Source organism: Aphanomyces invadans (assembly GCF_000520115.1).
Source record: "Aphanomyces invadans strain NJM9701 unplaced genomic scaffold supercont1.12, whole genome shotgun sequence".
Classification (NCBI taxonomy): domain Eukaryota; phylum Oomycota; class Saprolegniomycetes; order Saprolegniales; family Verrucalvaceae; genus Aphanomyces; species Aphanomyces invadans.
Genome location: NW_008580157.1, coordinates 190,889 through 201,730, shown reverse-complemented (window position 1 = coordinate 201,730; position 10,842 = coordinate 190,889). Strand labels below are relative to the sequence as shown.

Here is a 10,842-nt window from a genome sequence, read left to right as displayed (position 1 = left end):
TCGACTCCACGACTGTCCGAGGTGAGCCATGGGACGCAGTCGATCGGGGCGTCCCTCGCAATCCCACACACACGACCGAATCCACAACGACTTGCAACAGCGCACGCCCGCCGTTCTACCCAGATGACCATGTGGACCAGGTGTCGAACGTCCAGCGGCCCCAGACATGTTTTCGTGCGACAAGTGTCCCCCCCCTCTCTCTCTCTCTGCCGAGCTTGGACGGTCGTCGCACCGTCATTGTTGGATTGGCTCGCCAAAATGCAAGCGGGCCGCAACATGGATCTCCAAGAGCGCGTGTCGTACATCCAGTCGGCCACGAAAGACGGCGACCACAAGAGCTATGACGATGCCAAGACCCCAGGCGAGCTCGAGGACGGCGCGCTCGTGGCGGGCGGGGCCCTCGACCTCTTTTCCCGCGAAGCGTTTGGCTTGTTTTCGCAATACGCAGCAATCGGCGTCATCTACGGCATGATTCCGTCGCTCAACTACCCCATCTTCAACGTGTACCTGCAGCTCGAGGGGTACCAGACGGCGTCGTACGGGACTTTGGTGACGCTCGGGTGGTCGTTCAAAGTGTTTATGGGGATGTTCTCCGACTGCTTTCCGATCTTTGGGTACCGTCGCAAGTCGTGGATGTTGATCGGGTGGTCGGCGACCATGCTCTGTTTGTCCATCATGACGTTTTCGTCGCTGGGCGACCCGTATTGCAACCGGGAGAAGGCGGCATTGATCCAGTCGAAGGCGTGCTCGAAGCCGTACTCGAACGCGACGGCGGCCGAGAAGGAGCTGTTCAACTTGCTCGCGTCGGACAGCGGGGGGCTGTTTATCATTTTGTCCATGTTTGTGTCGCTGGGGTACGTGACGGCGGCGTGTGCGTCGGACGCGATGGTGTGCCAGTATGCACAGCGCGAGCCTCTGGCGATCCGCGGCCGCGTCCAGACGGCCATCTACGTCGTGCGCACGATGGCGAGCATCCTGGCGTTGATCGTGACGGGGTTTGGCTTGAACGGCGCCAACTACAACGGATCGTTTTCGTTCTCGATGGCGCCGAACGTGCCGTACGGGATCTGCTTGGCGCCGTGCGTGATGGTGGTGCTGACGACCGTGTTTGTCGTGCAAGAGCAAAAGACGGCGGGCGTGCCGTTCCGCGAGTGGGTCGGCAGCTTTTGGGAGCTGCTCCAGAAGCGTGTGATGTGGCAGATCTGCGCGTTCCGGTTCATCAACAACATGTTCCAGAACATCAGTTCGACGGCGGGCAGTCCCATGTCGAGCATCTGGGCCGGCGTCGAGCCGCTCAACGACTCGTTGTCGGGCATCGTCGGCAACGCCATCTTTTCCGGCATCTTGGTCGTTGTCGCCAAGTGGGGTCTGCACTGGAACTGGCGGTGGACGATTGCCCTCGGGTCGATCGGGGTCATGCTCATTGACGGGTTTGTCATTTTCCTCACGATCTGGGACGTTGTGCGCAACCAGTGGTTCTTCACGGGCGTCGCGCTCGCCGACAACGTCCCTGCCGGCATTCGCTTTGTCGTGTCGACGTTCTGCGCCGTCGAGATCGCGGACGTCGGCAACGAAGGCGCGACCTACGGCCTCGTCACGACCGTCTCCAACTTGGCGTCGCCGTTTGCGTCCGTCGTCACCAAATACATCAACTCGTACTTGGCGCTGTCCCAAAACGACATCATGGCGGACACGGACGCCGTCCGATGGGACGTCACGTACTCGTATTTGATCTCGTACGCGTGCAAGTTGTTTGCGTTGGCATGGCTGTGGATGCTCCCTCCCCAGCGCGAACCCATGCAAGAGTTGAAGCGGAAGGGTGGCAAGAGCAAGTTGGCCGGCATCGTCCTCATCGTGGTCTTCCTGTCGTGCATCTCGTTTTCCGTCACGTCCAGCATCATGGCCATCTACCCGTCGACCAAGTGCTACCGCATTGCGGGCGGCAACGGCAAGTTGGACCCCACGACAGGCAAATGCCCCGTCGTCAAGAGCCGCAAGGGGTAGTCGATCAACGACAAGTGTGTTGTTGTGTACATAATACATGTATATCTTGTGGTGTTTGTTCGGGGTGTACATCGGGGCTTCGACCTGAAATTGTCTCCGAGCTTAATTGTTGTACTTGCGTCGTAGCAGCAGCACGAGTTGGTGCCGTGGACAGGAGTCCGTTGTGGCCATTTGTGGCTGCCACGTGCTTTGTTGACGCCGACATCAACTGTAGCGACTAAATGCACCTAACTGATGATATCACGACGTCGAGGGTGCGTGGTCTGTAGAAGTCGGCAGCTAGCCGCACCCGCGACACGGTCGCGTGAGTACTGCATAGCGATCTTTAGCTAGAACGATCAACGATGACAATTGAATCACTTCCAAGTTTCCTCTGCGCGATCAACTCCCTACATCAACAAATTGGTCGTGTCACTGGCCGAGATCGTCTGATCTGGTGTTGTCGACCACCACGTGGATCGTCTCCAGGCATGTCGTCGGTGGCCGCATGTCCTCGACCGCGCCTCGACTCCACGACTGTCCGAGGTGAGCCATGGGACGCAGTCGATCGGGGCGTCCCTCGCAATCCCACACACACGACCGAATCCACAACGACTTGCCACAGCGCGCGCCCGCCGTTCGACGACACCCACGACTTGCTCGCAGAGGCTGCATCTTGGTCATGGTGTCGGCATGATCATCGTGATGTACATCCCATGCACGACAGGGATGACAGTGTTTGGAATGTGGTGGTCAGTGACGGACTCTTGACGGGTTGTCAAAATGGTCTGCTGCACAGCTGCACAGGTACCAGTTCCAGTACCACAAGAGAAGGAAAGGTTGTGTAGACAAAGACTCGCCATGGCCATGATGAGACCATAACGTTAGTGTGTTTCGCGGCGGGGATGAAGGCACGGCATGCCATGGCGCATCGTGCCACGTACAGCGCTTCCTTCCCGTTGAGCTTACGAGAGTACACGGACCAAGGGCTCTCGCGCAGACGTTGGAAGCGGTGCGGACAGCATTGCATGGGAGTCGCATTCGTGCAAATGCAGACCTCTGGAAGCATATCAAAGGGCATGGCGACGTACCTGGTCGACAAAGTTGACGACGGCTACGAACCAGGGTGTGCGGCAATTTTTACCCATGGACCATTTATGACATGATGCAGCTGAGTTCTACTGGTGTATGAAGGGGACCTCCGCCCGGCGTGTGGGTTCTTTTCCGTCGAACAAGCGCCTCCGAGTTTGGCATGACGCTATTGTTACATCTGTGCTCTACTGAGCACGGGCGACACTCCAACTCAAAACGTTTGTGCTGGCATTTATCCAAGCATGAGGTCCTTCAGGTCTGGCTCGGCGGCTGGACTCTTGATGGGATGCGAGCGCGCGACGGTCGGCGCAATCGGTCGTTTTTTCGCCGGCGGCGGCGTTTTTTCCGGAGGAAGCATCGCCGCGGCTTGGTCTGCGTACTTGAGCAGTTGGGCCTCTGCTGCTTCAAAAATGGTGCCGTTCGTGTCAGCGAGCGAGAACGCTTCCGTGGCGCCGAGGTGTTCGCCAAAGCAGCTCGTGCGCTCTGCCCACGCCTGAATCACGTACTTGTCCTTGACGTCTTGGTACTTGGCGATGGACGGCCGCAGCTCTTGGAACGCAAACCACTGCTTCACGCGAGTCGTGTTTGTTTGGCTGAGCTTGACAGTGTTCCGATGGAGAAACAACGGTTCCTGCGACTGGTTCCCGATGTTGTACTGGACCATGGCCTTGCCGCAGAAGCGAACGGGCAGGGTTTCGTCGTCTTCCGGGGTGAACCCTCCACGATCACCTTTCATCGGCGGTTTCCCATACACGCCGAGCGCTCCCGGCGGCCGCTCGACCATGTAGAACGATGTGTTGGTCTTGAGCCATGCCAGACGAAACAGGTCCTTGTCCCCCCACACCAACGCGAGTGCAGCGATCAAGTTGGGGTCCACGGGAAGCACTGGCCCGTCGTCCAACATCGAGTACTCGATCGGTTCCTGGGGCCGAATTCGATGGAACGCGTAAAACATAAGCAGGTGCAGCGCGCGTTCGCATCTCGCGCGGTCAATGACAAGTTGGCCGCTCTCTTGCTCAAACATGTCGACAAACGGATGGTTGAGAAGCGTCCAGACAAAGCTGCCGCGGTGGACGTTGAATATTGTGTTCTCGGGGTGCCAAAAGTCGGGCCTAGGCGGTCGATCAGGTACAGCCATGCATGAAGCATCGCCCGCACCAGAAGATCGCGCCATCGCGCTTGAATTCCGGCGTATCAAAGAGGAACGCGGGGTCGTGGAGTGGCAGGTTGTCCGCATCCAGGAACAGCACCTGTCGAAACTGGGAAAAAAAGATGACGTACGGCTTCACGTAAAACCCTTGCGCCAGTGGATCGAGGATTTCGCGCATGTGCACATGTGGAAGGTTCGCGATCGCGGCCAAGACAGAGTTGTTGTGCGGGTTGACTTCATCCGAACGATACCAAATCTCGATCGGAAGGGTCGATGCCAGGTCGTGGCGAAGGTACTGCACGGTCGCATACAATGGAACAAGCGCTTTGCCATACACGACCATGACGATTCCGCGCGACGTTTGGCGCGTCACCGCCGACGACTCCGTCGTCTCTTGATCGTACCAGGCCCGATCAGGGTATTTCCGAGGCGTGGTCGCATGGAAGTCCAATCCGGTGAACGAGTTGCTGTCGATAAAGTTGCGGGACTCGGGGGTGCCTTGCATCTACACAGAGTGCAGCCGGATGACGCACCACGTCCGGCCTACATTCGGGTGGAAGCGGATCGATACAACGTACATTCCAAGGATGGCGATAGACAGCAGCATACTGGTGGAACATGATAGTGTCCGCCGTCATGTTGCACGAGAACGAAACGTGCTTGCGAAGCGACCCGCACGACATCTTCATGAGATGGACCGTCTCGTTCTGGACGGGGTTGAAAAATTCGCAGTACCCTGACAGGCCTCCTGAAATGGCAGCGTTGCATCCCAGGTCGTTTCCAGGCTCTCGTTCGCCATCGGGGTCGCAGCCACCAGTTTGCCGCCACCCTTTGCAGACGTACGACGGATATGGGTTTCCAGGTCGCAAGATGTCGTCATCCAATAGGTCTACCGCCTGTCGTTGCTGTGCGGATGAACGTGGTGGTGAAGCAGATTGCGATTGTACAAGGTGCTCGGACCGCATGTGTTGTGGGGCTGTTGTGATCGAGAGAAACTGCACTTGGTAGAACAGGCCGATCGAGCACAGCGCCAGCATAGCAAACCCACATAGGACGAGCCGCCACAGCGCGATGGAGCGCCTCGTGGCCCCTTGTGCAAGTTGTTGACCCTGCCGCGCCCTGTACTGGATTGGATCCTCAGCCTTCCTTGTCGACTGTTCCATGGCGAGTCCGATGCAACCGCGTCCGTGCGAAGCTCAATCGAACCTGCTCAGCCCATGGAAGTGTCGTGAAAAATCCTGGAGAAGGCAGTACACAAAGCGTACATTATACGTACAAGTACATGACCACTCAACCAACATCAGTGATTTCTCTCCATTTCGCCGTCCAGTACAGAACAGATTGGTGTACGAACGGGACTTTGGCATGGGTTGGCATCGATACAATTTCCAAATGAAAAGTTGGTGTTCAATGTACGGTAAAGTGAACCGTCAAGTGACCTGAACCGGGCAGGTGGGGCCCGCAACGAAGGTTATTGGAAAACTCGCACACGTACGGCCATGGACAACACGTCGCGCCGCGCGCCAAGCCCGACGCCATCCGTGGCTTCGTCGAATGGATCCTCCTCGCATGTGGCGCACGCCCCGCCGCCGCCGAATGTGCCCAACTATCCGCCGCATCCTTACCATCCCCACCACCACCAACAGCAGCAGCATGTACCAATGTACCACCACCCTCCACCCCTACCGCCGCCGCAACATCTCCAACAGCATCACCTTCCTCCCCATCAACCCCTTATGCATCCACCCCACTTGCCTCCATCATCACACATGCTGAGTCAGCTCTTTCCGAACTTGGCCTTGCAACAGCCACCTCCAGGACGAACACCTCCTGGTCCGTTCCCAGGTCCGCGTAGCAGTGGGTACCCCACGGGTGAACCTGAGTTGACGTCAGCATCTGAACCGCAGCACCACATCCCTTCGTCGTCATCTTCGTCGCACCCGCACTCGTTGCCCATACCGACGCTCCATCGACCGGTGAGCGCAGGAGGTGCGACGATGCCGCCACCCCCGATCCCGCCGCTCCGTTCGGCGTCGATTTCGTCTCCCGGGGTGGTGCGTCCTGGTTCCCGTCTCGTTGGCCATACCCCGGTGTACGACCCCAAGCTCGACCCCGACACGCGATCCCTGGAAGTGACTCCCATTACGCTGTACGTATCGGAGCGCGCGTCCGACATCGGGTCGTTGATCTCTGTGAATGAGCACTACATTTCGTACCCCATTCGGAACGGGCTCATCCGCGTGATCAACCAGTCGAGCGTGAACCGCATCCTCCTTCGCAAGCACGAGCAACATGCCGTCACCGAGCTCGCGTTCTTCAACGCGACGACCGATCTCTTGCTCAGTGCCGGGACAGACAACTACATTGTTGTGTGGCGGCTCGCCGAAGACATGTACGCGTCGAAACCCATGTCGCGCGAGATTGTGCGGACGCTTCCCGTGCGTGCGCAGCGCGTAAAGTGGCACCCCGTCGACTCGACCAAGATCGCGATTGCTCAAGACGCGTCGGTATTTGTGATTGATCTAACGACTCCGAACGGCGCGGACGATCCATTCGACTTGCGCGGGAGCAGCGTCGGGTGCAACCAGAGCAAGAGCGTCATTCACGACGTAGTGTTCACGCCGGATGGCCAGCATGTGGTCACGGCGGGTGCCGACGGGTTGGTGCACGTGTACCAAGTGGGTTCGTTCGGGCGCGGCGAAGAAGCCGACTACGTGCGAGGGTTCAACCCGCTCAACAGCGCGCCGCTCAACAGCTTGAACTTTCTCCCGCACGCGGCGCAACTGAGCTTGGTCATTGGGGGTCAAGGCAACACAGTGTTGAGCATGTGGAGTTCGCCAGTGGACGAGCCCCAAGCACTTCAAACCGTCCGAATCAACTCGACGCATGCCCATGAAGTAGTTGTCGATGCCACCCACGAGTTCATCTACGTCGCCGACCGCAGCCTCGCCACGCTGTTGGTCTTCCACATTCGCCCGCCCCAGCCTCGCGGCGGCAGCGCCACCCTCGACCACGTGACCGAGTTCTCGCTGGCGTTCCCGATCCTTTCCATGACTGTCATGAATAAACCCCACGACGACGCGATGCAGCTCTACTGCATTCAAACGCAAGCCATTCAGCGATACCACGTGCCGTCCACGACGGTGTACATTGCACCGCCTCCAACTCTCGCGCCGTCGCCCCAGCAGCCTCCCGCTCGCCCGCTCCATCATCCCCAGAGCCCGTCGAGCCATCCCGCGGCTTCCTCGTCGTCCGGCTCGTCCCATCCATTGCCATCGCAGTACGACACACTTGGGCAGTCGGTTGGTGCATTGACCGCAGAGGACGACGACACCAAGTACGAGCAGTCCGCCGCCGAGTCTCCGCGCGCGCTGGTCAACTTGCCACCGTCTCCTGAAACAGGTACATTGTTGTTCCTTCATCGATCCCTCTGCGACAGCTTGACGTGATTGCATGGCTTAGAACTGGACATTTCCATCACCGTGAACGACTTTAATGGTAGCGACGAAGGGCTGAGCTCAATGCTTGCGACCGACGGCGGCGGCGGGTCTGTCGGCGGCCGCAGCACGAGCAGCACGAACGGCGATAACGAAGACCACCGTGACATGGACGCAATGATCACGCAGACTCAGCTGCACCGGCACGGCAACAACCCCGCTGGCAACTCGTCGCCTCGATCTGTGTCGTCACTACCGATGCCGCCCCCGATCCCGACGGCAGAACATGCATCGTCGCCGACGTCCGTGTCGAACCACGAGGGCTTTCTCGACGACTCGGGCCTTGGTGACAGCGGAAATGGGTCGGCGGCGATTCTGGCGCAGCTGCGACGCCTCGAGCTCCAACAGCGGGGACACCACGATCAAATGAAGGACCAGTACGCTGCTTTTGCGGCGCAAGTCAGTGTCCAGCTCGACAAAACGGTCCGAAAACACTTGCAGGGCGTCGTCGTGCCGGCAATCGGTCGCATCGTGCTTCACACGATGGAGAACAGCGTGTTGAAGCCGATACAAAAGGCCGTGGAAGACGCCTTGGCCGCCAATGGAGCGCCCGCGTCGACGCACAGCCAGGACGTCCGCGATGCGTTCCGAGACACGTTCCAGAGCCACATCATTCCATCGTTCCAAGCAGCAACGCAGCGCATGTTTGAGCAAATTCAAGACACGTTTGTCAAGGGCACGCGGGCCAAGATCATCGAGTCGAATGGCAACTTGACCGAGTTCCAAACGCAGCTAGAGCAACTCACTCACACCCTCGGCCAAGTGAGTCAACAATTGGCGACCCTCCCCGCGCTCGTTGGTGCGAACGGCGCGACGGACGGCGCCGCATCGCTCGCAGACGAACCCGACAACGCGACCCACGTGTTTGAGCAGCAGTGCCACGCCATCCAAGCACTGCTGGATAACCACCAGTACGAAGAAGGCTTCCAGCTCGCCCTCGGCGCCGAGAACGTTGCGCTCGTGCGCCATGCGTGTCAACATGTTGAGCCGACCGCGGTGTTGGGGAAGCGACCGTCGTCGCTGTCCCAGATGATTGTGCTGTGTTTAGTGCAGCAGCTGGGCAGCGACGTGCTCAACCTGGAGCACTTGGCGCTCCATCTTCAGTGGCTGCGGGAATCGCTGCTCGTCATGAATCCAAAGGATCCGGCGATTGCTCCATTTGTACAAAGCGTCATGCATGAGCTCAAAGCGACATTGGGCCAAATTCCCGACGACGCGCGCGACTCGCAGTACACGCTCGTGCACCACATTTTAAACTCGATGCTGAGCTTCGCCTAGAATTGGTCCCTTAAACTATTGCGAATTTCAACTCGACACTACGTGCCGATGCAGGGGAACCCGGCGATGCCACACCAATATCTTGGACACATCCCATGTCTCGGCCACACGCTCCCACGAAAACGACGAAAGTGTGCATGTCCAGCTCAACCAAGCCGCTTCATTGTGCCATTGTTCTTGATGTTTCACAGTACCGACGGCGCTGCTGGTAGCGTATACGTCCATGCGAGGTAGACTTGTCGGCGAGGCATCGCACCGCTGTCCAAGGTCAAGACTTGATGTATGCAATCACATGCGCCAGAGCCCAGACACTCGTTGTCCGTGCCCTATACACGCCGCCGAAGCCCTCCACAGACCTCCCATCCGCCGTGCGATCGCGGTCGCAGGAATTTCGGAAAAAATAATTACGAGCCAATCGTATTGCGAGGTTTGTCGCTGGGTTGAATTTCCAGCCATTTCCGACGGAAGCGAAGGAGGCAAAGATGATGGCGTGGTTCCGAAGCAAGGTCAGAGCGTATGAAAGGATCGGCGGAAGAGGTGGGTTGATGGTATGTGATGCAAGTAGGAACAGAACATGTTCATTGCCGCCAAGAATGGGGACCTTGCGGGCGTTCAAATGTACTTGGATCGAGGTGCAAACATCGAATGGAAGAACACAGGATGGGTGTGATGGCCCACGATGTCTTTGAGGCCGATGGACGACTTTGTAGGTTGGAGAGACCGCGCTGTACGCGGCGTCGAAACGAGGTCATGTCGCTGTTGTGAACGAACTGCTGCGTCGCGGCGCCAACATCCACGCCACAACCGATGTATGCAGTCGTCCTTGCACCTGATCTCGTCCTTGACGTCGTAAGTAGAAGCGCCACTTCATGCGTTCGGATGCGTTGGATTGCGTACGTAAAGCGTTTCTCTGAAAGGGACTTGATCTTGGTCTGGGTAGGACGCATGGACTCCCCTTCATGCAGCGGCGCATTCGGGTCACGTCGCCGTTATCGAGTGTTTGCTTGACGCGGGTGCAGATCCGACACGCGAAACGCTGGTGCGATGGATGAAGCAGCGCTCGTTTATTGATACGATCAAGTAGGACTGTTCCACTGCTCGTTCGTTGGCAGTAGAAGAAAAGCATACGGCCGTCGTGGATGCTCTCGACAAACGGCTAGGGAATCCCAGCGGGGCGGTGGTCGATGGAGCTCAAGACTGCGTGCCAAGTTCAGTTGAACTGACCTTGGAAGGTTAATCCATCGACATGGAATTTCAGACCTCGTCGAATGAAATGGTGACTTATGTTCGGTCTCGAATGAACTTACAAACTCTTCATCCTTGTCACCCACGACGGATGTGTCAACGGGTTGCGTGGTTACAGCGAGCACATTGCGATCTTACCCGATCGTGTGCATTGCGGGAAAATGCGCACGCAGTACCAATATCACAAGAACGGGAGGTCTTCGTACATCCACTTATCGTTTTGCAAGTCCAGGGCTTTCTGGCGCAATGACGAAAGCACGTCCTGCAAGAGCTCTAGACAGAATTGCGTAGGAACGACGATGCGCAACAGTTTGTCGTAGATGTTCCTATCGTACCTTGGTTTGCGTCTGCCGCGGCGACCTTGACAGGAACGTCGCGAAGTTTGCTTAAAATGTCAGCCTCCACTACAGGACATGCTTCAGTGCTACCCTTCGTCTCATGTATAGGACGTACGGCTGAAGTTTCCTCGTTGCGGCACTCCATGGAGGGCGGCATTCCGCGGCATGTCATTGTTTTCCATTCTGTCGTTACCTTTGAAACTGTATATATGCCAACCAGGTTATCGAATGTGAAAATATTATCCGGATGAATTAGCCA

General features: G+C 57.7%; 5 protein-coding genes across 6 annotated transcripts; 3 read left to right on the top strand and 2 right to left on the bottom strand.

Moving 5' to 3' along the window:
* Positions 1–258: 258 nt before the first annotated feature.
* H310_06584 (hypothetical protein) lies at positions 259–2,004 on the top strand (the record flags this gene model as incomplete). The annotated part of the gene is made up of 1 exon (XM_008871705.1): positions 259–2,004. One exon carries the CDS (start codon positions 259–261, stop codon positions 2,002–2,004), a length of 1,746 nt encoding a protein of 581 aa, XP_008869927.1.
* Positions 2,005–3,140: 1,136 nt separating this feature from the next.
* H310_06583 lies at positions 3,141–5,438 on the bottom strand. 2 transcript variants are annotated; one of them, XM_008871703.1, is made up of 3 exons: positions 4,804–5,438; positions 4,234–4,730; positions 3,141–4,187 (listed from the first exon to the last, which is right to left on the bottom strand). In XM_008871703.1, the coding sequence occupies exons 1-3, from the start codon at positions 5,386–5,388 to the stop codon at positions 3,308–3,310; spliced, it is 1,962 nt and encodes a 653-aa protein (XP_008869925.1). In that variant the 5' UTR covers positions 5,389–5,438; the 3' UTR covers positions 3,141–3,307. The 2 variants fall into 2 exon arrangements, with proteins under 2 accessions (XP_008869925.1, XP_008869926.1); XM_008871704.1 differs by having other exon boundaries at positions 4,234–5,438.
* A 271-nt stretch (positions 5,439–5,709) lies between these two features.
* Positions 5,710–9,412, top strand: H310_06582 (hypothetical protein). Its single transcript, XM_008871702.1, has 2 exons — positions 5,710–7,627; positions 7,688–9,412. The coding sequence occupies exons 1-2, from the start codon at positions 5,725–5,727 to the stop codon at positions 8,998–9,000; spliced, it is 3,216 nt and encodes a 1,071-aa protein (XP_008869924.1). The 5' UTR covers positions 5,710–5,724; the 3' UTR covers positions 9,001–9,412.
* Positions 9,260–10,327, top strand: H310_06581 (hypothetical protein). The gene is made up of 6 exons (XM_008871701.1): positions 9,260–9,506; positions 9,566–9,664; positions 9,711–9,809; positions 9,858–9,893; positions 9,941–10,039; positions 10,085–10,327. Exons 1-6 carry the CDS (start codon positions 9,483–9,485, stop codon positions 10,235–10,237), a joined length of 510 nt encoding a protein of 169 aa, XP_008869923.1. The 5' UTR covers positions 9,260–9,482; the 3' UTR covers positions 10,238–10,327.
* Positions 10,247–10,765, bottom strand: H310_06580 (hypothetical protein; the record flags this gene model as incomplete). The annotated part of the gene is made up of 3 exons (XM_008871700.1): positions 10,247–10,518; positions 10,581–10,649; positions 10,699–10,765. The coding sequence occupies 3 exons, from the start codon at positions 10,763–10,765 to the stop codon at positions 10,427–10,429; spliced, it is 228 nt and encodes a 75-aa protein (XP_008869922.1). The 3' UTR covers positions 10,247–10,426.
* Positions 10,766–10,842: the final 77 nt, after the last annotated feature.

Bases quoted from the DNA above. Each gene is read 5' to 3' on its own strand.
- H310_06583 (XM_008871703.1), bottom strand. From the start codon at position 5,388: ATGGAACAGTCGACAAGGAAGGCTGAGGATCCAATCCAGTACAGGGCG. The intron at 4,731-4,803 runs GTACGTTGTATC...CACTCTGTGTAG, and splicing joins TCTATCGCCATCCTTGGAAT to ATGCAAGGCACCCCCGAGTC. The intron at 4,188-4,233 runs GTGCGGGCGATG...TCGACCGCCTAG, and splicing joins CGCGATGGCGCGATCTTCTG to GCCCGACTTTTGGCACCCCG.
- H310_06582 (XM_008871702.1), top strand. From the start codon at position 5,725: ATGGACAACACGTCGCGCCGCGCGCCAAGCCCGACGCCATCCGTGGCT. The intron at 7,628-7,687 runs GTACATTGTTGT...TGCATGGCTTAG, and splicing joins GCCACCGTCTCCTGAAACAG to AACTGGACATTTCCATCACC.
- H310_06581 (XM_008871701.1), top strand. From the start codon at position 9,483: ATGATGGCGTGGTTCCGAAGCAAG. The intron at 9,507-9,565 runs GTCAGAGCGTAT...TGATGCAAGTAG, and splicing joins TGGCGTGGTTCCGAAGCAAG to GAACAGAACATGTTCATTGC. The intron at 10,040-10,084 runs GTGCGATGGATG...ACGATCAAGTAG, and splicing joins ATCCGACACGCGAAACGCTG to GACTGTTCCACTGCTCGTTC.